Raw genomic sequence first — 25,042 nt, forward strand, 5'->3', positions numbered from 1 at the left:
ACCGTCATCGTGAGATGGGATCTGCCGTAATATTTTTTTCTCTGTGGTTTAGTTATGTTTTTCCTTTTCCAGCAGCTGTTATTAATACTAGTGAAATTGCTAATTCATGTGAGCACATCACTTTCTGTACCTAAATAAGTGATTAGAGTAGGTGCGCCTTAGAACTAGATGAATCCTTGGCAGCAACGTTCACCGTTGGGTAATTTTTCATGTTCTAAACATTTGCTTTTCGCTGTAACATGTTGAAGACAGATTATTACTAGTGCTTATGGGCTAAGTGAGGCTAATTGTTTCCGTAACAAACTTGCAATGATAGGGCAACTTCAAGAAGGTTAATATAAGAGTGACAGAGCTATTTGAAGCCTGAGAAAAAAGTTTCGGGGAAACCCACATGCTGCCCATCATTCCTGCGCTCAATTGAGTCGGCATACCGAGTGGCTCATGCAGCATTTGGCAAGGCACTGTAATTATGTAAGTTACATGTAAGTTATGCAAGTTACGCTTAAGTTACATAATTTATGTAACAAACTCCTGCATGAATTCAAAAGTTCAAACATGAACGACACTTGCATCAGGATCGACTTTCTTAACCCTACTTGTGCGACTGAGCGCCACACAAAAACACAATTGCTAAGGCAGCAAAAACTTCACATAAGCGATTGCTTTGCCTTTTCTGCAAGGTGTCCGGATGTTCATGTTGGCCTGCCTTTCTTGCAACAGGCATGTCCGGGAGAAGAAGCGTGCTCCATGCAGCAGTGGCAGCACAGACTCGCTCATTGACGAAGAAGATGAGGAAGAGGATGCGGTTCCAATTGTGAAACCATAGCTTGCCTGGTGCCACTTGTTTTACTACATTTTACAGTCATTTTATGCGGGCTGTTTTTAGCACTGTCTCAAGATTGTACCTTTTCAATCAAATGGTTGTTGAACTTGCAGACAGTTTGTCAGTCTGCACTGTTCCTTTTCTTTCTTTTCACAAAGTCACAAGATCAGCTTGGTCATAACTCAAGGTGATATTTTACCTAGCATTACTGCTGGCTCTGCCGCACACTGTGTGTTGCCAATCTGCAAGTGGGTTCCACGTGATCAGCACCCATGAATGTTGGCAGCACATTATTACCTGTAGCGCTTTTATTGTAGTGTATCCAATCAGCAAGGTTTCATTTGCGACATATTTCTGTGAGAAAATGATCGCGAGTGCTTACAGCTTGACAATAAAGGCCACATGGTGTGCACAGCTAGTCAGTTTACAGAATCTAGTCACCAAGTGTAGCTATTTTACAATACTAAGTTCTTCTGGGGTAATAATATTCTTCAGTACTTCTGATTCCTTTAATAGCAAAGTTTTTCATATAATGTCTTTATTATCTGTGCATTGCAGCAGTAAAGTATAATTTTGAAGCAAGACTTGAGTAATAATGCACCTGTCCATAGTGATCAAATATATATTTCTTTAGCTGTGAATTATGTTAAAGCTAAACAGCTTCACATAGTATTGGCAATAACATCACAGTGATAATTTTAGAGGTGAGGGTGCTAATTATAATTAAATAAAAAACTGAAAGCCAGCAAACTGAAGCCTTCTGCTGGGACTAATGGCAATCAAACAAAGAAATAATTGACAATTTTAAAAACATTGTTACGTACAATAAGCAGGAAACATCTACCACACAAAGGCAGACTGTGGATTTCGCTTGGCGATTCGTGTGACGAACTATGGCCCTCCATTAAAATACATGAAACAAAAACAGATGACTGGTTGATTAAGCCATTACTGCATTTATCATTGGTTTTGTCACAACCTCAGTGACATTCCAAAAAACAAAACTGGCATTCAGTTATAACTATTTCTAGCTCTATCAGAGTGGGGCACGACTTGGGTGTAGTCAATACTATGGATAGCCACTTCATCTCATGTTAACATTACCAGCCTGAAACTCCTGTGTTCATTCATCCCATAATAACTGCATGCGTTTATGATGTCACTGCCGATTCTGCATTGCTCGAACAGTATCACTTCACGAAGGTTATTCAACTAACAGTGTGAAACAAGCACAATACTATGAGAAGTTTACAAGACCACCACATATACATGAACATAACATAAGGAGGCATCACTTAAGTCTTGGAAGATGAAATGTTATACTCTTACAATTATCATGCAAACGTGGACTAACAATGCATTATACACCTTTACCTATGGATGTTATAACAGGGCATTTTGGCAAGTCATTAGTGCAATGCTTGCTTAGAAAGCACCAGCACATATGCTGGGGCCTGTGCAAATGGGTTATACTGTGCATCACATCACATCACGCATCTAAAATGGTTCACATGTTCTAAATGCACAGTGCTCTTCACTGATTAGCTGGCTGAGCACACACCAGGACAGTTGTGTTGTCTAGCAAGGCTGCATGGATGTGAATTGTTAAAGTGAGCCGGGCTACTGGACCTAATGTGGCCAGATAAGCTATATTACTGTAACTGGCCTGAAAATCCCTTCAGCATGTGCACTCGCCAGTCTAATACTTTCGCCCTCTGCCATCATGAGGTTGGCTTTCTTGCAAAGATTACTTGCCCAGTGGCAGAGTGCACTGCATTTTGAAGAGAAAAAGTTTGTAACAATTATCGTATTATATTCAGAGTACTCTCTGGAATATTAAATTCGAGGTGTACTTTGACTAGCGGTTCCACACGCACACACACAGTTATATTCATGCAAATATGGTACAACTAGTGAGTTGTTGCTGAATGTCATCTTTCATTAGTACAGCCATTCTTATCAGCTGATCAATTCATGCATTTGTTAAAGTAACCTGGGCCGGAATGATGCAACAATTCTTTTTCTTTCCATTCTTAGTCATTTGCAAGAGCAGCTCCCCACCTACGTTGTAACCAAAAATCGGCTGCCTTGACTGGAATCGTGGATAATGGAATGGAATCAAGTAAAAAAAGAATTGTTACATCATACCAGCCCACATCTTCAGCAGCTGGAGCTTGCTCAATTGTAGACCATCAAGAGTAATAAAATTTTACCAGCAGTTTTTTTTATTACTTCCATGATGTAATTGTTTGGAGTATAGGATGGTGTGCTCAGGATAATTAATAGCAAGTGCAGTTGCATGCATATATGCATATGAGCGTTGTTTTGGCATTACCAAATTCGTTCTTTTTGTATCATGGGTAGCCTTCATGCAAGTTTCTGCACTGGAGGTTTGGGGACACTTTAGTTATGGCAAACTACACTTGCCCTGAAAAGCTTTCTTGAATAAATAAACTGCAAAAATGATTGCATACCTGGCAATACAAGCACACAGTCTACTATAAAAGTGTATTCTGAACTTGAGCTTAAGACCTGTGCAATGCAACGTTTTGGCTGCATGCTAATGTTGTTAAAGAGACTGACAACTGGCCAGAATGTGTTGCAAGGCATTCATGGAAATTAAATGACCATGATTTACAGTGGTAGGATCCATCACGCTGTTTGCAATTTAGGTAGGAATTACAATTTTAAAGTGGCAAAGGAATTCACAAAAAGCAGTTAATGGTGTGGCCTGGCAGTTAAGTCTTGTTACGCCAGATGTAGCGTACAAGATTACTGTGTGTAAGTTGGCTGTTATTAAATACAGCACACTTGTGGCTTAAAGTTGCAGCTTGTATAGTTCGTATGCGTGTGCTGTTAACGAGTGGTGCACGCGTCGCACAATGCACAGCGGAACATATGCTGTTCTATGCGTGCGAGTTTGCGAGTAAGTACACAGGGTTGTGGGATCTTCCTGTGAGATACAAAATGCCATCGACTAGTTATGCCGTAAATGGGTACCAGCACTACAATATTAGCATATGCGTGGCTACAGCAACACAATGAACTGCGTATTGCATGTAAAAGCGTTGTTTCGCTTACGAAAAATGAACTTGGCTTGGCTAAAAAGCACTCTTCATTGTTCAGTGTCCAAAGCAGTTGGATAGGAAACCGCGAAAACAAGCATCCATTATAAGAGAAATAATTTAACACTTCAGAGAGCATGAATCGCAGGAACATCGACTTGATAAACAGAACAATACAGTCTCGCGGCTACGCCCACATTTGTCATCTGCCTCCCATCAATGTCGGCATATAATCGCTATTGTGCTCACCTATTACTTTTCAGCATGTTTCCAATGAACTACTACATCCTCACTGCAGATAGAAAAATTCTGATAAAAATTGTTCCATGGAGTTGTCCGCATTGCCACTTCATGATTAGGCACTCTGACCGGTAAGCTTACCATTAAAGAAAAAGAAGGTGGTACCATGAAAATTGGTTGTCAGACCCTTTAAGTATTTGAGCTGCTTCACTCATTTCAAAAATATTTGTGAGAAGGTGCACATCAAAATTATACCACACAACATTGCTTTTGGGGCTGTCCAAATTTAGCCGAATGTTATCACTTGCACAGAACCCTTGAGCAATTGTTAGCACTATTGACACAAATACTTCTGTATCCACAGTCATTTAATGCTGTTCTCTTGTAATGCTGGTGATCCTCGGCACTCAGTCGTACTTTGTTGGGTGCCCTGTTTACTCTCATAATGCAATTTCACTTAAAAATGTTGCTCTATGCATTGTACAGATTGCATTGTTGCACAATTTCAGGATGTGCATTGTCCCACTCTACGTAAGTTGACACAACCTTCACGCTCATGTACACTTTTTATTCAATGGTGAATACCTCGTGCACACTGTGCGCTTTAATGTTGCACCATATTTAGGCATTCATTGTATTTAACGTGTTTAAATTGACATGATTTTCAAGCTTGCAATTTTAGTATGTGTTTTGGCCAAAAATCAATGCGTTTTAGGTTGTGAGCTATCTTGTGTTCTGCATTGAGTAATAATAAAAAAGGCGTGCAGTCTTTCAGAAAGAATTGCTTACATGTAAACATAAATGTCTTGAGTCATTGGCTAAAGCATGCGCATATGAAATTTTCAGAACAAGCCTTGTCCTCTTATTTACGTGTCCTATAGTTCTCTGTAGTTGCCACACTCAAGTTAATACAGAATAAAGAAAATGCAAATGCTGGAAAGGCGTCTTACAGTGATGATGAGCAAAACGAGAACAAGGTAAAAGTGGGAGTCAACGTTTCAACCAGTCTATTCGTTGAAACGTTGGCTCCAGCTTTTACCTTGTTCTTGTTTTGCTCATCCTCTTGAATTTCCATCTCGCTTTCCCCGTGTTTTATCTTGCAGTGATGTTATTCTCAGTGTATTACTGCAATCTGTAAGCATAATCTATAATCTGCTGTGATCCATGCTGTTGGTGTAGTGTCCCAGAAATAAACAGCATGTGCAGACTTTCTCCTCGCATCAATACGTTTTGCCGTCTTGTCATTTCTTGAGAGGACAACAGTGACCGTGGTCAATACAGAACCAACAACCACTGTGATTGGCTCATGACAATGCAATATTGTGAATGACAAGGTGTTACACATTATTGCAGCTCTGGTACCAATAAATGTCAGTGCATTAAACACCATTAATTTCGTGGCTCACAAGACAACCCTGAAGAGAGAGGAGAGGGAGAAAAAAAAAAAAAGCACCAACATACACACACAGTCCCATGTACACTTACAGCCGATGTACCATAGTCGAATGATACGATGGTTTCATGCTTTCTACACCCGCCTGTGGGTTCTTGAGCGGGTACAAGTTCTTTTGCATCATACTGCGTGACATTGCTAGATCGAGAATAACATCACTCTATATTCTCATGCCATAAGCCATGCTGCACTTGCGTCATTATGTCTTGGCAGCATGCAATTACAACTCTGTTTCCTCCACAACTGATACTTCTGAGGTGTCGTAACTCGTGACCGAATGCACATGTACACACCGGAAAGGCTGTTCACACTGATGAAGCTTCAAACTTATTTGATTGCCTTAGGTACTCCACGCTTTTTTTTAGTCTTCAGCTTCCCTTTTGAGAAAACTTGCTTGATGTTAGCCTTGGCTAAACATGACGCTTGGTGGGAAGAATGCACAGCAACCGGTTTTATCTTTTTTGGTGCATGCGAAGACGACTCTACCACCTCAACAAGGCTGCCGCATTCCCATTCATAGTCTGGAAATCCTAAACCACCATCTTCAGAAAGCTCAATGTCTACAGCAATTGATGCAGCCAGTCTATCTTTAGTGGCGCAGATTTCTGAATGTAATATTTCGGCCTGTGCTTCAGAAGAGTGTTCAGTTTTCGTGCAGGCAGTTTCCGCATCTTCTTCCAAGAACGGCTCACTACTCGTGCTTTCACTCGTTCTTTTCGCACTAATGCCCGGCTCGGCATTCGTGGATTCGGAGGCTGCGGATGTTGCTGCAGTCTCGCCCACGATTTCATTTCCATCTTTTGATTCCACAGTGCTTCCATTTCCAGACGCCTTTTCGGAACAAGTACCGGCGTTCAGCCGCACCGCGTTCAAGAAATCGTCAACCGATTTCGAAGAGGGCGCCGTTTGCCGCATACCCAACGCCAGCAAAGAATTTAGACCGGGCACCCACTCCTGCAGCTCGCTGACGCAGAGTACGGGCGTATTTTTATTTCGTGCAAGCCTGATGAGTCCATGCAACAGCCTTGGGGGATCCGCCGAAGAGTTCAATAGCAGCGCCGACAGATGGGTCTGTTCAAGAGCTCGAGCAGTAGCGTTCAGCCCCAGTACGAGATGAGATTGCGTCTTCGAATCCCATGTTCCAGTCATGTTTCGGAAGTGTTCCAGTAGCCGGGAACGACACTCGTCGTCAACTGTCGGCCATCGCATCGAGACCGGTGCAGCCAGCAGGAGCTTTTTCCGTGCCTTTGGTGCCTTTGGCATTATCGTTCTTGTTTTTTTACCTAGGAACGTTATCTGGTGATAGAGAACAATAGCGCACGGTGGTGGCTTACCAGTTGCGGCAGGCCATTCGGCACTTACAGAGAAAAAGGAAAGGCAAAGTGAAAACCAAATCAGCTACATGGAACAGCTACGGTGTGGTGGAACAGGTAAAAGAACACGTGCGCAGGCTGCGCGGGCATTTGAACATAAAAGAACGTTTTTTAGAGTTTTTCAATGTTGCCGATCACGTCACAAAAATGCCTGCAAGCTTGAGCGCGGTTTTACTATAATTGTGCTTCCCCCGGTCTGTGACTTAACTACATAGTTTAACCTCAGCTGATGGAATTACCTGCGAGTTTTTAATAGACCTTTAATTTGTTCATTACATATTCTGTCTTTATAACAAGGGAATTTTTTATGAGTGTATTTTGGTCACGTGCTACCGGCTCTTTCTGGCTGTCTGCCTTGTCACTGGATCCAAAGCCGTAAAGCTATGTAGGTGTTCTGTGGTAAAGCAGCTGCCTAGCCGTTATCGCCGTTCACCGGTCCAACCGCTTGTGTTCCCCTAGCAGCAAGACTTTGTTTTGCCGAGTTTTCTCTGGCTTTCGCTTACCGTTGGTAAAGCCATGGCCACTGATGACAGTCAAGGCGCAGGATGTTCTGCAAGTGCCGAAAATGCAGAGAAAGATGAACAGGTAAGAGCGTCGTTCTTAGGCTTATCCCAAATAACGGCTTCTTCGTAACAGTCTACTTACTACTTTCAAAGGGGATTTCACGCAACTCACGGGTGTCACTCTCGACTTTGAGTGTTGTTGGCCATGTCATCTTTCCTGCGGGACAGAGGTGGGTTCCGTCGTCTAGCCTTTTACTGTTCACGGCTATAGCGGGCAGCAGACCTAACGCGTAGTTGCAACGTTGTATTGAATGCCGTTACTTAACCAGTGTCGCTTGATACCATGCTGTTTTCTGTACTCCCATATACTGCTTCATAATAAGCTACTTGCTGAATTAAAATGAGTCATTTATGTCTAACATGCGCTTGGTCATTCTTCGTTCAACACGTTTGTAGTTTTTTGCTCGATTCGTTACTAAGCTGCTTCCGTTGGAAACGACGAAATCTCGGTAGTGTCCTGTGGAATAGATCTAGGATTCTGCGCTGCGTTCCCGTGTAGTCACGTTATCGCCGTTTTATTCCAGCTTCAGTGACTTGGCACTCGACTAAAGCTAATAATGCCGCAGAATTTTTTTCCGCGCGAAGTGCTGATTTGCGTCGCTGTGCGTCGAAACATGTCGCGCAAGTCAACCGACATATTCTTATCCTTTGACAGCAAACGATGCGGAAAGCAGAACTGGAGGAAGAGGCAAAGTTCAAGTCCAAGTACCCGGCGAACGCGAGGCCCGGAGGATCTCTATTCCTCCAGAAACGACTGAACAAAGGGGTGAGATTCGCACAACATAGTTGTCCTTCAGAAAGTAGAGTTAATGATGAGAGAAGTTAGTGCATCCGTTAGCTGTTGGAAGTGTCCGAAACGCTTTTAAATCTTGACATGTCAAAGCCCACCAAATTGTCTTTTCTTTATTTTGTTAACCAGTGCAAACATGTTGAATTATGTCAAGCTAAAAGCTTCGTGTCATATGGAGCCTGCAGATATTGTTTTAGCACCAGATGCTTTTACTAGGATAAGCAACTAAGCCCTAGGAAACTTATTTTGTAAGTAATGTGCATAATGACATTCATTTTGCCAGTTTGTAGGAGTCATCTTGGGGGAATAGGTAGAGATTCGGATAAAATTTAGAACAAAAAGAGTTCAAGATAGATGTGCATTCCAAAATTTAAAGGACCTGAGACAAGTTAGTGTAACGAAGTGCCAAAAATGGAGTGGGTGAAGACAAAGCTGTGAGAATTCAGTTTTAGCATTTCATAAGCAGTAGTGTGAAGTCCATGCAGAAGCAGTAAGAGAAACAGTGGAACGAAAACGACTTCAAGGTGAGTGTGTGCAACAAGTGATGAATCAAAGCTTCAAGGAATCCAACTTTTGGACATGTTCAACAAAGATAAATTAGGGCAGAGACCCTACCATAATATGCCAAGTAGAGGAACTATGTACCAGATCACAATGGATACATTTGATATGATATTGGTATGATGGTATATTGCCAATAATGACCAGCTACTGTAGACGCAGGTTATATATCAGGCAAAATGAAATCGTGAAGCCTTGCATAAGGGTCACTCGCACTAGGACGACCCGACACCGATTTCGGTCTGCCGACTTTCAGTGACAGCATTTCTTCCTTCGTGTCGGCGTGTCTGTCACACTGTACTGACGCTGACAACCTGCCGACAGTCAGAGGAGAGCTCGGCATTGGTACAGTGCGACAGAGGCGCTGACACAAAGGAAGAAAAAAAACGCTGTTGCCGACAGTAGGTAGCCATAAATCGGTGTCCAGTTGGCCTAGTGTGAGTGCAAGAGTGTGTGAAATGCAAGATTACATTGAAATTTGTGAGTTCATACTAATCTACCGGTGCTGTGGTTTGGGGGCAAGCTTGAAAAGGAAACATTGTTCTTAATATGTCACTGTTTTTGTTGTGTGTGCACAGCAAAAATATTTCGACTCCGGAGACTACAACATGGCTAAGGCTAAGGGCCAGAAAGTGGTTCCACGGGTGCCCCCCGCCGTCCCCCAGAACCCCACGGGGGAGACCATCCCCACAGTGGAGTCGCTGCCGCCACGCAAGACCTCGCTCGTACAGAGCAAGCTGGCCACAGGGCTTTCATCCTAGAAGGTGCAAAGTGGGGCTGCCCGTCCTACGGGGCTCTGGGTGACATGAAACTCCTTTGTTGTTGTTGCCCCTGAGTGCAACACACGGGGGGCGCTTGGGTGGTGCGCTGCTGCTCACTGCTGGAAGCACAGTGGCCATTGGATCTGAACTGGTCAGGTGCTTATGAGGTCATCCGGTCTCGATTTGGCAAGACTGGGCTAACTTTAATAGCATCTGGTGTTTTGTGTTCTGTTACAAGTTCAAAGTTGAATGTACCGGTGCCCCTTTTGATCATTTCAGCCGTCAATTTACGACGGTATCTCGTGCTTGGGCTTAATTTACCAACAATGCAGGTATCGTACTGGATAGATTTGTCCCCTGTAGTAGTCTGTAAAAATATTAGTGCAAAAGGCCTCGTTCAACAGTTGGAGTGGTGCAGCTAAACCTGCTGGGAATGTGCAGTCTTTTAATGCTTTTACAGCTCTTTTTAAATACAACAATTTTATGCAATGACTGGCCTCCAAACAAAATCGGATGAGAACTACAAAGGACTTGTGTGTCAGTGCTTGGAGTATAATGTACCTACTTATCTTAAAAAAAACTTTCCCACAATTTCAGTAAAGTTGCATTGCAGCGTGTTGTGCCAGTAACTGCACTAGCACAGTCCAAAAAATATTTCGTACACTACAAAACATAAGGTTTGTGCTGCCAAGTGTTTCCCATTGCATATACAAGCACATTATAAAGCCATTTGTTGGTAAAGTAGCTTAGAATTTGACAAATGACATGGCCGTGATTGGTCATGACTTGTTAACACTGCTTCCTGTGCATTTCTCAAGCCTGCAGCATGCTGCTTTAACTGTTTGAGCCAAACACATGTAAATAAAAGTCTGTACAAAGCTTAACATGCTCAAGACTGCTATTTCAGTGCTCACCAAAAACTTTACAAGTAACTTTGAAATGCAGTGCTGTGCACTTACGATATGAGAGTTTTATGAAAGGGAATACATGAGTGATTGGTAAATAGCCTTGAGAGCAGTCTGGTTGAAATGAAGTCACTGAATAAAGCGATGCACTTCTTCACGTTAGCTGACACCCAATTCATGCAAACAAATTTGATTAGCTTCATTTTGAAAACCTCCTCTACATGTAGTCTGTGCTGATACCTACTATATCTGTGCACTTTGCCATGGCCGAGTTCATCAGACAATTGATGCAGCTTTTTGTTCACATTAAATGTTGGCGTGCCAAGATATTAAGGTGAACAGTTGGCTCAGTTCTAGGTTGCAACGCAGTGTTCACTGGTACTGATGTGTGGCACATGGCACAGCATTTGTTTTATTCTTGATGGCCACCTAGGCAGATTCGCTTGCTGTGGGTGCCAGCAGCGGGTAGAATATTGGTGCTTTCAATTTGGGCCACAGTGCATCATCAGACTTCTCTGCCATGTGTTCGTTCATAGTCTCGCAATAGTTCTTAATGCACGTGACAATAAGTAGTTATAACAAAGGGCTATGTATACTGCACTGTCTATTGAAATTGTGTATGACAATGCTATAACAGTTAAATTTTCCAACTGCCCAGCACTGTTACATGTAGACTGCACTGTAGCTTGAGCGTCCAGCATTCAACACACTTTGCATCATGCGCTACAGGCCGGTTCAAATCGCTTGAGAAAGCATTGTGAACATACTCAGCGTTACTGATGAAGAGAGTAAATGTAGGGTCAAGTTCTATCAATCCAGGACAGCTCCGACACATTTGCCTGTACTTGGAGACTGGAGTGAGCCAACCTTCAAGATGTGGTCGATGTGTGTGGCATTTAGTGAATGTGACTTCTGGGGTTGAAATAAATCTTTCACTTGCTGAATACTGAAGGGACCTGGGTTGATTCCAATGTTGAGTGAAGTCAGTGATCTTGTACCTTTGCTAAGAGTATCCTGGCAGGAACTGGATGGCTCAGGCCCAATGTGCATGTGATTGAAGGAATCTCGTAAAAAGGCCACACTGGCACAGACAGGTATGATCATGCCTTAAAGTGTTTGGGTCACAGTTTCTATATAATAATTTCTTGACATATGAGAACTTGCTCTCCATCAATTTAATGCTGGGCATTGTATGATTTGCAACAAAACTGCAATTAGTCTCACGAGAGGCACAACCTGATGCATGCGCCTTTCTTGACTAGCAAGTGCTGGCTACAGGCACATGTACAGTTGCAGGCTGGGTTCACAAAACTTTTCGTTCACAAGTGTGTCCTCTTGGTCAGTACGTTCATCTTGTTCACTGCTGCACTTTGCCAGTGCTTGTTCTTGTATTAAATGGCTGTTAAATTGTATTCTTGTATTAAATGGCTTGGTAAGTATGGGCAAGAGCTGTCTGTTCAGACTGGCACTTACCATCAGCAGCAGCCGACCTCCTTCACAGTTCAAGAAGGCAAGACTTCTACAATAATGTGAAGAACTTGTGGTATTTAATATTAAGACATGGCCGCAAAAACATTGAGCAGATGAAAACTTTTCTTGTCGCCTTGTAGTTTCAGCTGACTGAAATGGGAAAGTAATCGTTCACTGGCCGCATGTAAGCGCAGCTGAAGAGTCCTTTACATGGTCTCGTAGGAGACGCAGCTCTGCACCATATCTTTAATGTTCTTGTTTTCCATTGCTGCGGCTACTCTTTCTTTGTCATTGATCTGCTTGCTCACTGCAAAGGCAAGTGAAATTCGGCATCACTGCATGTTCTTCAGCTATTAAGAATAGAGTTTTCTATATTCCATTTATACACAGTTACGTTATCCGCAACTGAATTAGTAATGTCCAGTCCTTGCACAAGAAGAGTCAGATTATTCTATGTGCTGCTGTGGGAACAGCGCTCAATTGGGCAGGAATGATGGCCTTACATTCAGCAGCAGTTGTGTGAGAACCTTCCTTAATGAAGATGTCAAGCTGAAAAAAAAAAAAAAAAAAGGCAGACTTTTTGTATCGTTGCGCATACATTGGTAATGAGGCACACTCGGCAGACTACACTTACGCGACTCTCACTGCTATTTTGAAACTAGGAGTTCAAATGTTTAATATACGGGGCAATGAACGCGCTCTTCAGTTAGTACGCACTATGTAGCTACACCTTTTCACTGTTTGGCTATTAGCAGCAACAATTTCAACTACGCATGTAGTGCTACGCACCTTGAAATTGTAAGGCAAGTTTTCCTCAAGCTTTGTCCTTACGCAGAGCCCTGTGTAAATGAAAAAAAGAAAATAAACAAAGGTAAATTTCAAAGTAGCAACACTGCCTCTGTCTGCTCACCAATGATGGCAGCGAGGTGGCAATGAGGCACGGTCGGTATTAGGGTGACGCTCACATAACTGTAGGCGTCCCTATCAGTGTTGACGCTTATCTCCTCCTCAGACACAACACCGAGCTCTTCCAGTGTGTGAGGCTTCTCAGGATCACGAATGTCTTTTATCAAATCTGCGGGTAAAAGTACTTCCTCAGTCATTCGAAATTCTACAACGCACCGGTAGTCGACTTTGGTTACCGTAGACTTCCTCGACAAGCCTTCGATTTCCGTCCTCAACAACACCCATTTTAGAACAGGACACGGTGATCACGATGGTCCTGTTTCCTGTTGCACGAGACATTAAGAACGGAACTGTCAAGAAGTGACTGCGAGTAGGTTGTAAACAGGTGTACAAATGGGCGGAATGTGTTTCCGCGGCTGATTGCCCTCACTAAGCCAACTAAATAAACTCATGACAACACATTGTGCCGATTCCAAATAGTGAAATGGTAGACGTGGTGAAAAGCAGGGCTTTACCTTCTAGAGCTCATTTGCACATTTTCCGTAGAACTGCAGTGACCATCGCAGCAGACGTCGCGGCATTTTGTAACCGCAGTGGCTGCTGATTCGTTGGTCGGCATTCTAGATCTAGGCCGCTGGCCGCAGCTGGCCGTTCCTATCGTCCGCCAAGCCAAAGAGAGCCACAGCCGATCGAAGACTATCTAGCAGCAGCATCATCGCGATTGCATCATTCAAGAAATTTCTGTGAGGACGTTCGAGCAGCTGTTTTTTAATTAATTGATGTCCTTCAAAATCTAGGCCGTCAGGTGGTGATCGTTGATGTGTCAGGGAAGCACTTCGTCACTTTTAGCAGACTGAGAGGCACCTGAACGCTATGAACCTCCACGATTTCTTTCGATCTTTCATGGGCTTTCCACCGCGCAGCGAACCGAGGTGAGCTGCCTGCGTCTTGGTTTCGGTAACGTTGACCTGGTGTGTGTCGACTGGCAGCTGTCATTGTTTGAGCTGCTTATATTCAATATCGTCAAGAAATAATGTAGTGTTGTTACTCCTGCGCAGTTTGGGAGACCCGCCGTACGCGGACAATGGTGGTTTAGGACGGGACGACAACCCATACGAAGGCTCAATGTTCGGCGACCCGTGGGATATGTTCAGGCACCTTGACAGCGTCTTCCGCAACTTCGGGCTGACTGAGTTTCCTCCTTTTCCCCATGGTAAGATAATTTGGATTGTTGCCCAAAACAGCCGTGTGACGTGTACGTGCTCTATAATGCAGGAACCGACGTACCCGCTGTAGAAGGACCAGATCCTGGCGAGAGAGGCCACCTGCGTGATCACATGCTCAAAGTTCCGGACTACCGTGATCCATTCCTGAGAGCTCCAGACATGGTAAGAGCCAAATGAAGACCGAAAGTTTGTTGTGACGCACGCCATCAACCGCGCGGCGCGTCCTCATACGCCGGCAATGTAGAAGGCTGACAGCGCGAAACGCCAACATTGCCAAGGGGTTCGGTTATTGATTTTTGAAGGCAAGGTAAATATTTTTAGTTGCCTCGTAATAGCTTTCAAATAATGATTGTGCGTATTCCTTTTTTTATTTCTCTCTCCTTTTTTCGATCTTTTTAATAGGAGCTGAGTGCATCGTGTTAATCTTTTCTTAAACTTATTTCGGAGCACAGATCTAGTGAGCAATTTCCTGTGTGATCACGAAACATAGGTAAAGTTCGGGATCCACCAATGTGTGGGCTAAGGGCATGGAAGTTGCAGAGTGGACAGCCACAGGAAAGGATTGAGTCTTGCTTGAACGTGATAATTCTGCATATTAGTTAAAGCTTCACCAGGTTGAAATAATATTTAGCAGGAAGAACACAACTGCTTGTTCTCCGAGCTTTTAGTTTGAATAACTGAAGTGCAGTTGATGTTGTGGACCTCATTGATACGTCTCCAGACACAGCATATAGATTAATTAGATCACAAAATTCAGAAATTTATTGCGACAGCTTGAGATACCTTGGGTTGGAGTTCAAGAAAGCAGGCTTCCCAGCGTTATCTCGGGAGGACAGTTTTCTATGGTTTGGTAAACACTGCAACTTAGGCAGGTTATTAATGTTTCGTAATATACTGCACATAAAAAGCCAGGATGTAGAGATGTAACCACACACCACCAGCACTGAACTCTCAACTGAAAGATTTATTGCGGTGTGTTGCGCAGGATAAATGAAGGACCTTTGACTTGCCGTCTGGGTCACAGGTATTGCAAAGTACTGTCACGCTACTACTGAAATCTCACGCTTTTTTTCACGTCTGCCACCACTAGAATGGACAACCTGTGCATGTCAAAATTTGCTGTTGTGTGTAATATTAAATTTTTTTTGTTCAGCAACGCAAGCCTTTGTTGGTTCTTTACTGGCACTGAGATATTGAATAATTTCTTTACAAATATCTCTTCATTGTCTTCCATTTGGGTCTGGCCGTCAGCTGTGGATGCCTCATCTTGTTGTTGGGAAGATGAACTCCCAGCCATATATGTTTGAACATTTGCAAAGTATTCTAGAATTGTTCGGAAAGTCAAGTGCTGCCTTTTTATTTTGAATAGCAAATCAAATACCTTAACATTAGATTTGTTATTGGAAACTATATTGGCACACTAATACTATTTTTTACTTCTACTGACATTGTGCATAAAAGTAAATAAAGTGCTAAAAAATAGTTGAAACTGAAATGTGGGACACCTGTTGGAAAGGAATAGTGTGACATTGCTCTGACCGTACTTTGTCTTCTATACAACTGTTATGAGGCACCTCAAAAAACTGACCACAAAAAGTTTATGAAACTCTTTATGTTGATAACCAAGTACAGACATCAAACAGTGTGATCGATAACGCTTTGCACCATAACCACATTTGTTACACGCTCCATGACAGTCACACACCAGAAATTTGTGACTCTGTAAACAACATTTTCAAAAATACAGTAATTTAGGTTACTTATTTGATCTACTTTTGATAAATGTGTGCACAGCTTCAAGTATTTTGGTTGACTAGAGATAGCATGTGGAAAGAATTAAGTAGTAAACCACTTAATGTATTCTCTCCTTCTGAATGACACAAGCTGCATTTGGTGATGCATGTTTCTGATGGGCGGGTATGCCATTAAATCCTATTGAAGAAAAGCAGGCAATATGGTAAGAAAGGATTGGGTGAGTTAACACATGAGCTGGTATTGTAGGTTTGTAATGGAGTTTGTGACAGCGCAAAGAATGATTCAGAGAGCACTTATTGTTGCAGTAGTGATGTTTAACTGCTATTCTGAGATGGCAGTGTTTATTACCCTAATGAAACCGATGTTGTCCCTATAGGGGAGTTGAAATTTCTGCCTTTGTCTTGTTTTATATGATCAGCATCACCTTTTCCTTCTGAGAACTCATTCTTTTAGTTGGCACAGGAATTCCAGATCAGTGTGATATGTGGAGATAAGGCTCACTTATTGTAACAAAATAACTGTTTTTTTGCAGTTTCCTCACCTGCCCCCTGGACCTGCCCAGCCAGAGGAGATTCCATATAAGGACATAGGTAAGACATGGAGTACCGTAAACAACCTTTTTGCAATTGTCATGCATGGCCTACAAGTCACAAAAGGTCCATACTGTCAGCAATTTGGGTCTAGGTAATTACACACGTTACAAAATTTAGTGCCTACAGATAATTCCAAAACTTAAGGCTAGACCGAAAATTTCAAAATATTGAACTTGCGAATTTTAAAAACTTGGAATGTTACTGGGATGTCTGTATTGCAAGTGCCATTGTCTGGAAGCAGTCACAGATTGAAAACATGAGTCTTCCCCACCATCCTTGCATTCTTTCTTGTGGAACCACTAAAGCTTAATAATGGATCATTATATTAGTGTTTGTGCACCATTGAGCTGTGATCTTGTGCAGTATTCATACTTTCCATGTTATATCTTCTTTTGGTATGAATACTGCAGAGGTCAGGCTGGTGTACATTTACCCATTGTAGGGGTGTAGTGGCTTTGGCTTTGTGCTGTTAAGCTTGAGGGTGCAGGATTGAATCCCAGTTGCTGCAGCGGCATTTTGATGGGGGCAGAATGCAAAAGCGCCCATGTACAGTGCATTGGGTGCACGTTAAAGAACCCCAGGTGGTGTTATGGTTGACTTGTCAGGTGTGAGAGGCATTCAAGCGGGTGTCCCCATGTCAACATTATTGCCCTCTTCTTTGAAACGGCGTCAACCCTTTTATTCCCAAAGGGATGGGCGAAGAGAAGTCAAACTGAAGGGCAGGAGGCTGTTGACGACAGAGCCTGACAAATGCACTAATGCTTCCACAGGCCCCCCGGGAAGGCGTCAACAACCACGAGACCTGAAGGGGTAATTAAGGCCGTCTTAGCCCCCTTTGACCTGTCAAGTGTGAGAAGCGTTCAAGCAGGCATCCCCGTGTCGAGATAATTGCCCTCTTCTCCGAAACAGCGTCAACACCTTTTTCCCCAAGCTGACTCAAAGGGACGGACAAAGGAAAGAATACCAGAAGGGCAGGGTCGACGGCAGAACCTACTTCCAGAGGCTCTCCGCGAAGAAGTCGACAAACAAAGGACTGCCAGGGGTTATTTAAGGCCGTCCCGACCCCGTGTTAAAGAGAACCGCTCAAGACACAGATGAGAATCATATCCATGCACCAATGGAGTGAATACAATCTTTTCCACTTTATTCATCATCACGATGCCCGGCTTCATCGTCGTTTCCCGATTCTTGCGGTGAAGACCCACCTTACCCGGTCAAGATCGTATCAGTGGTCCAGGTTATTCTAGAGTCCCCCACTATGACATGCCTCATTATCATATTCTGGTTCTGGCACGTAAAACACCAGAATTTAATTTAAGGCTGGTGAAAACTTAAAAAATTACATTCTGTGGAGAAGTTCGGCCTTGCTTTTTTTCATCAATGATGTTTTCCACCAAGGAAGTTCAAATGGTGTTTTGAAAAGATAACTTCACCAGTCTAAAATTAGTTAACATTTCGGTCAATTTATAACTGTTACCACGCCACTGCAGTGTCATAGGCAGTGACACCAGAGCAAGTTGGTATGACTATTATGATGGTGTCCATTCACCAATGCAGATCTCGATGAGCATGTGGCCAGGAGTGGCCTGGACAGCCTGTTGGCCCCAGTCCCATTTGAGGCACCTCAGCAGGTTCCTGACTGGGGAGGCAGCAGCAGTTCACTGCGCACCTTCTCTTCACACAATGGGGTAGGTGAAGGAGGCTGTTAGCATTAGACGGTTTTAATTTAGCATATTTAGTGTAATAGCGGGATCGAAATGCACATGTGCAGAACGCTAACCGACCCATAGCGTTTAGCATACACACGCTATTTCTTATTTAATGCTACCGTCTTTGCATGGTTTATGTAGTTTACATAAAAGCTTGGCGGCAGTTATAGCCACCCAGTTAGTACTGAATTTGGTGTTGCTTTTGTAGAATTCACTTCACTCGTAGCAAACAACTGTGCAAACAGCTTTTGCTTAGTCTCAGGCCACTTCAATGACAGAGTATTATGAATAATTTTACGGATTTTTCTAGATTGCTTGTCGTTTTGAACATGTCGAGGCCTAATGAGAGAAAGTTCCGAGATGGCTGCACCACCTATTCGTGAAGTCAAAATATAGGCGCGATGGCAGATGGACTCTGAGATCGGAGGGATCTTGGAGGTCATGGGCAACAGGCTTGTACTGATTTCGCCATGAATCAGCACACACGGAAAGTACAAATACAACACGCTTCCTGCTGTCATTGTGCTGACTCTTTCACTTTTTGGACACACACACAAGGTGTGGTGAATAGACAAAATCCTTTATGTGCACTCTGTGTGCGGAAATTAAACCATAGTTGAATAGCGTCCTGCACGGAAAGCACACTATCGTGGTTTACTAAAACTCACTTCCTGCAAAGTTCTTTTGCAGAACAATAATGCTATTTCCTTTGAACTCGCTAATATGCTAACTTTGAAATTCCTATGACAAAGGGACAAGGGCAACCAAAAATATCACATACATTTTGAGAACTACAATTTTTTTGGGGAAAATAGCAGAATATAATGCCAAGAAGCTTCTTAGCACCAACCAGGAAGCCTGCACACAGATCCTTTGCATTATTACTTCTCTGTAATCAGCTAACTAGAAATAGTGCTTCAAGCTAGGAATGTTTGTAATATCCTTAACTACTATGGGCAATATCACATGTCATATTTAAAAAAAAATCTTGACAAGACCTTAGATTTTTTTTTTTAACTTGCATTGTCTTTTGCAGAAAGCTGAAATGAAGTGTAAGCTTGCTAGCTAACGATTAACACACAAAATCTTCTGTTTGTTTGATTGAGGGGTTCACAAACCAGTGTGAATTAAAATATTTTTCTCCCCGTTGCCTTGGTGTGTTTTTTGTAGAAAATTCAGGAACGCACAGTTGTCCGGGATGCCCAAGGCAATGAGGAAGTTACTGAGCGCCGGAGCCTGGGTGACCAGTCTATGACTGTTCGTACCATCAAGAGACCAGATGGAGTCATAGAAACTCAGGAACAGTATGTAAACATGGATGAAGGCAAGTTAAATTTTGCTTTGTTGTGTTTGCTGCTCTAGTGTGAAAACCTGGCAAGGATTTAACACATGAATTTTTTTAAGAGAAGCAGCATATATGCTTTAGAGAGAGTCAGTAGCTACTATGTAACCTTAGTGATAAGATAGAGGAGGATTGCCTAATACGTTGCTGATTAGGTAATGCTACACCTTTCACATACATCATGCTAGCTCATTAAAAAAAAGAAAAAGTAGATTATCATATTCTGGGATGTTCCTTTGCTTGACACTGCACGTCGACTCGAGACAGTAGATGCCAGCACCATCACTTGACCAGAGTGGTTACTACGCTTGAATGACATGGTGATCCGTGGTAAAAAATTTTGCAATGAAATTACTCTCGGTGTCTGTACCTGAACATAGTCTTCTCTGCAGTATGGTACATTGCATTTGAAAATGACAAACAGCATCAGAGCCACACAAAACTGCCTGTTTACCAATAGCAGCCTGCATGGTCTAGATCAACCACAAACACAGCCTTTGTTAAAGGGTGCACTGTGAAACAATGTGTTCATTTTGAAACTGCCAGTGGTTGAGGGCAATTAAAAAGCAGGCTATATGTGTTATGTAACAAAATATGCAGCTTTGTTTTGCTAGGTTAGACTTATTCTGTCATGTCTCTTCTGAAATTTGTGGGGATGCGCGACTCTCGCGCGTCCCCTAATATGTGTTTCCCGCATGGCGCGTCTCCTGTAATCCGGCTTTGCTGCGTGGCCTGCGTGATGCCCGCGGCGGTCGATGTGGTTGGGGCGCAGTGTGAGAGATGGCACGAGTGTTGCGCTGCTAACGCCGCCTCACGGCAGGGTTACTTGGGGGCGCAGGGGAGAACGGACTGGCTCTTTCCCGGCGGGTCGGCGAGCAGCGTGGACATCCCGCGCGCCGACCCATGCTTCTGCGAGACCGCCTCGCGTGGCTGCCTTGGAACGCGCCACCATCCGCGTGACCGTACACGCGAATGACCAGGGGTTGGGATCCAGCATGGGGCGAACATATTCGCTCGCGATGTGTTCGCGGTGAGTCGGATTTCTAGATTTGTCGCGCGCCCATCGGCATGTTTTGTGGATAGCAACTCGGCTAGCAGGCATTGATCTATGAAAGGTGCAATAAATGCCGTTGTGATCGTTTGCACTACTGTGTTGTCGTTCCTTTGTCCCAAGAGCACAGGTGTGGGAGACCCCACAAATTCAGTCTCATTGCACTGACAAAAAGAGGCGCTGGAGAACTCTGTTGATCAGTGGAATATGTGCTTCTTTTTTTCTGCTTACAGGCGATAAGGCAGCGTTCGAGCAGATGTGGCAGGGCTCATCAGCGATTCCCTCTGACCACAGTACGACCGATGGAACCATCTTCCGCAGGCTATTTGGCTTCCGTCCACAAAGCAGGCCGCAATAAACAGCGGTTTTCGACCTTAGAATTGCATGTCTGCAACGAAACACACATGTACAATAGGCGATACTTGCGTAATGATGCAGATATTAGATTTAATTCAAAAGTAGAAATGCAGACCGTGTAACAGTGCTTATAAACAAGTGTAAAATTGAGTCTGTATTTGAAGCAAGATTAATGAAAAAAAAAGCACTACTAAGACGTGCTATAGCTGAATACTAATTAAACCATACTTGTGAGGTTCTTGCAAACACGAATTGGAGCTACACGAACACTGAAAAATTTGACCAGGCCTACCAGATAGTATCCCCAGGTGCAGCTCTGAGATATTGTTCATTTCCACTGTGGATTTTGGGAAAATATAGATGTAAGCACATTTCACATACTTTCGTGCTATAAAATGCTCACGTTAGCAATATTTTAAAGCATACTGCAGTAGATAGTTTTCACTGTCACTTGTTACCATGCCTTAAAAGTTGCAAGCTTTTGTAATGAGAATTTTGTGCTCGTATATGCTAGTCACAATGCACATTTTTTCTCTGTGCAAAAGCTGCCCCAAGTGCTTTCTCTTGTTTCTTCCCTTTATGTCCAACTTCTCTGAATTAATGTAAAGAACTGTGATATAACTACATATACAGTGTGTTTTATAATAAACTGCTTATGCTCTGCTCTTCAGTTTATCCAAAAGACTTCAGAGGCAGGTTACAATATAGTTCTGTCACACCTGTGACTTTTGTTTTCACTTATTAACGCCTTACAGCTTTTGATAGAAGTCACTGTTCTAATTTTTCTTTATTATGATTATTGGAGTTTATTGGTGCAAGGGCCAGATGTGGCCTAAGAGCGCCATAACTGTTCTTTAATTATAGCTCCAAATCCTTGTTGCATTTTGTTATTTATTTGCTTGATGCATGCCTAAATTTGTCTTTGCGGTGGTGGTGGTGGCACTGCTATTCTGCTATTTGGGTTCAATTCGTGTGTATTTTTCAATTGAGCCATGTACCCTTGTTTCATGTGCTAATAAAGAATGCATTTACAATTTTCTTTCTCTTTGTCATTGATCTTAAGTTTTCTTCGTTGTCAGCACCAGCATAGCAGTGCATAACCTCCAAAACATTGATTTACAAGCTGCCATAAAAAGTGACTAATTCTTTCGAAGTGATAAAACTTGCAGTGCGAAAAATTCACAAGATTCACATTTCTTTTTTGACAAGATCACAAATTTCATCCTGGGCCAGCAAACAAACAACATAAAAGCTACCCTTGGGTAATGTGGCTGTTTGGGCTTGTTGGTACAACATATTGGTGAATTGCAGCATAGGTATACACAATGACAGAAGAAACGGGACGACAGACGAGCATTCATCTGTCTCAGTTCTGCCGTCATGTGTATCTGTGCAGCAATTCACCAATACCTCTGGGTGTTTTTCTGTGCATACAAATGCTGATTAGTGCAAATCAAATGTTTTTCTCCAAGTCAAGTTCAATCTTTGAAGTGGAAAGCTTTCCAGCATTCATGTGCAAGACACATTTCATATAAATATTTGCTTACCTGGATTGTTGAATTCACTACTAACAGGATCGTTTATAATTGGTAAGAAGAAAATGTCATGTAGTTTCACGCTGAAAAAAATTTGCTTGATAGAGCTGCTTTCTCAAAGGTATGAAGAAAATCCTGCCGCTCATTATTATTGACATCTGCGTAACAGCTCTGCATCTTCACCACTAAGGGTAAAGTCTAAAAAATATACGCCCTCTACAGCTTCGGGGTTATGATCATATGCATTTGTAGTGGCCACTCCTAGGTGGTGGCCCATGATAAGCGAGTGTAAACAATACAGAAAATTTATAAGCGAGCAAAGAGCACGATTATAAAAAGTGCTTCCAGCAAACGTCGGTACGGCTCATCTCTGCCTCACCCCTGTCTATGCTACACGCTGCAAGAATGAAGTACTCGGCATAGCAAGGTAACAATATAATAACGTCTTGTTACAACCTCTAACACACACACGTTGCATAGGAGCCTGCAAACACATCGGTACAATTTTTTCAATGGCAGGCTGCTAGTATAGTCGGCAAAGCTTTAAAGCCACATTACACATATACGTAATGTGTAACATGGCTTCAAAGTATGGCCAAGTATTCTGCCACCTGACATAATACTAGACCTCCCGCAAATCTGCTCCAAAGTTGCTCTAACACCAAAGAAATCAAGTGGAATGGTGGTGCTCACTATTCCACGTTTGAGGGTTTCAGAAATGGCACTGCCACTGAGTGGCACTGAACCTCTCCATAAGGACTGTACATTCATGCAATGACGTCTTGTAAAATCTACTCCTCCATGCATGACGACAATTTCAGCCACATCACTTCACAATGAAGCGTCCAACACGAAGTTGAGGTGCAAATTGCTGAGGTGTTCAGTGCTGTTGTGATGCATATATTCAAACATTGAGTGCTACTTCCATTTCTTTTTTCTTTTTTGTTTGGCAGTCACAGTAAGGAAGCTCAAACAGGAGGTCTTCTTTAGCTGCTCCCCAGTTCTTGCACACTGTGAAGAGCTTCTCGATACAAATCTGGCTCAGTCCCAGCAACTACACAGCGGTGAAAGCGTCCCAAGTCCAGCTGTCTGCCCCGCTGCACCACTTCAGACACCACATCACTGGCTGCCAATCCATTCTGCAGACATGTCAGTGAGGGAACGTGGTCAACACCTGAAAGAATGCAATGGAGAGTGAGGAATGCAAAGCTGTATGCAGTTCAGAAAGGGGCATTCGATGTGAAATGGGAAATGGCCTTGCACTGTGCTGGTATAACACCTTATGGCTGAAGGCTAGGAAAACTGCCATGCATTCGTTCATATAAAAAAAAAAAAAGTCTGGCTGTGCCGCCAACTTCCCAGTAGGTGTCCTTCCAGGCATCTGGAACTTCCGCAGTTGCTGAGGTTCAGGTCGGAAGTGCACTTGTACCTATGTTACGGGCAGGAACCCAAAACTGTGTACCTACCAACATGGTATAACAAAATACTTGCCGTGGTTGCTCAATGGCTATGACACTCTGCTGCTGGTCACAAAGTTGACATGACACAAGAAACACACTTCAAAGAAGATGTGAACATCACAAACATTTGAAGTGATCTAGAAATTCAAAGCTGTGCAAATGATTATTTCAGCAAATATTTTCATATGTCCAAGTAAGAAGGGCCCTATGCATGCCTCACAACTACTTTGCAGGGGTACTAATGAGAGGCAGCACATTTTGTAGTTACTGCTGACAAGTCAAACCAGAATTTGCACGTATTGATTGTATTTAATGTTCCAATGCAAAAGGCAGGCGTGCCCCTCTCAGTGGCAGTTGTCAGCTTGTTCCCTCCCTGTTTCCTTTGTGTGCATGTATGTTCCTATATAATAATAATAATAATAATAATAATAATAATAATAATAATAATAATAATAATAATAATCCAATGCAAAACAGGGGCAATGAGAGATGCCATAGCGGTCGACACCACATTACTTTAAGCCCTAAGGGTCATAATTGTGCACCACCTGAAGCTTGGTGCTTGAGCATTCTTACATTCCATCAGAATGTGGCTGCTGCAGTCAGGTACTGAGCCTGTTACACTGCAGTCTGTAGCAGACCACCATAGCCACTAAGCCACCTCGCTAATATTTAAATGCGCATCTGAAATATGCAACACATACTTCAACACTTAGCAGGGGTGGAAATATCGTGCCCATTGTGCAATTTTGATACTGAAGCAAATTTCTGTGCCAAATTGCAATGAAAGTGCAAAAATAGCTGAAATTGCACCAACGCTGTGCCAGAACTGTTTTGGCAGCTTTGGCTTTGGCAGGCACCAGCGAAAAATTGCCGGCAGGGTGCAGAGTGTTGCACCCTTGGTCTTGGAGTGTGTGTAAAAGTAACTATTGTATTCTGGTGCTCCATGAATAAAACTAAAGGTAGCGGCATTCTTTTATTTTGCGGCCAGAGTTGGTGAGCGAGGGCTGGCTAAGAGGCCTGGGGCTTATCCGGGCCTTCCCATTCGCGGAGCGGAGTCACATAGTTCTGCTGCCACTATTTCTGTGGAAACATGTGCGCTGC

At 43.0% G+C, this 25,042-nt stretch overlaps 6 protein-coding genes across 12 annotated transcripts in view; 3 read left to right on the forward strand and 3 right to left on the reverse strand.

Annotated features, from left to right (window-relative positions):
• LOC142572306 (cytosolic carboxypeptidase 1-like) overlaps positions 1–5,354 on the forward strand; it is a 70,846-nt gene extending 65,492 nt beyond the window's left edge. For 6 of the 7 annotated variants that reach the window (XM_075681304.1, XM_075681310.1, XM_075681305.1 and 3 more), the window contains one exon: positions 721–5,354. In XM_075681304.1, the coding sequence (XP_075537419.1) occupies positions 721–826 (106 nt within the window). In that variant the 3' untranslated portion in view covers positions 827–5,354. The remainder of the gene's footprint in view (positions 1–720) is intronic. The other variant, XM_075681307.1, reaches the window with a different exon arrangement.
• LOC142572312 (uncharacterized) lies at positions 4,676–7,070 on the reverse strand. Its single transcript, XM_075681318.1, has one exon. The coding sequence runs from the start codon at positions 6,842–6,844 to the stop codon at positions 5,909–5,911; it is 936 nt and encodes a 311-aa protein (XP_075537433.1). The 5' UTR covers positions 6,845–7,070; the 3' UTR covers positions 4,676–5,908.
• A 249-nt stretch (positions 7,071–7,319) lies between these two features.
• endos (endosulfine alpha) lies at positions 7,320–11,946 on the forward strand. The gene is made up of 3 exons (XM_075681321.1): positions 7,320–7,539; positions 8,173–8,283; positions 9,447–11,946. Exons 1-3 carry the CDS (start codon positions 7,471–7,473, stop codon positions 9,627–9,629), a joined length of 363 nt encoding a protein of 120 aa, XP_075537436.1. The 5' UTR covers positions 7,320–7,470; the 3' UTR covers positions 9,630–11,946.
• A 113-nt stretch (positions 11,947–12,059) lies between these two features.
• galla-1 (cytosolic iron-sulfur assembly component galla-1) lies at positions 12,060–13,576 on the reverse strand. Its single transcript, XM_075681320.1, has 6 exons — positions 13,426–13,576; positions 13,147–13,233; positions 12,915–13,079; positions 12,794–12,843; positions 12,508–12,553; positions 12,060–12,311 (listed from the first exon to the last, which is right to left on the reverse strand). Exons 2-6 carry the CDS (start codon positions 13,193–13,195, stop codon positions 12,211–12,213), a joined length of 411 nt encoding a protein of 136 aa, XP_075537435.1. The 5' UTR covers positions 13,196–13,233; positions 13,426–13,576; the 3' UTR covers positions 12,060–12,210.
• Positions 13,577–13,643: 67 nt separating this feature from the next.
• LOC142572313 (HCLS1-associated protein X-1-like) lies at positions 13,644–21,975 on the forward strand. Its single transcript, XM_075681319.1, has 7 exons — positions 13,644–13,842; positions 13,969–14,123; positions 14,186–14,298; positions 16,424–16,481; positions 18,042–18,172; positions 19,364–19,517; positions 20,820–21,975. The coding sequence occupies exons 1-7, from the start codon at positions 13,784–13,786 to the stop codon at positions 20,942–20,944; spliced, it is 795 nt and encodes a 264-aa protein (XP_075537434.1). The 5' UTR covers positions 13,644–13,783; the 3' UTR covers positions 20,945–21,975.
• mst (misato mitochondrial distribution and morphology regulator) overlaps positions 21,011–25,042 on the reverse strand; it is a 28,816-nt gene continuing 24,784 nt past the window's right edge. The window contains exon 14 of the mRNA XM_075681317.1: positions 21,011–23,652. Coding sequence (XP_075537432.1) covers positions 23,465–23,652 — 188 coding nt within the window. The 3' untranslated portion in view covers positions 21,011–23,464. The remainder of the gene's footprint in view (positions 23,653–25,042) is intronic.

Source organism: Dermacentor variabilis, chromosome 2 (assembly GCF_050947875.1).
Source record: "Dermacentor variabilis isolate Ectoservices chromosome 2, ASM5094787v1, whole genome shotgun sequence".
Lineage (NCBI taxonomy): Eukaryota > Metazoa > Arthropoda > Arachnida > Ixodida > Ixodidae > Dermacentor > Dermacentor variabilis.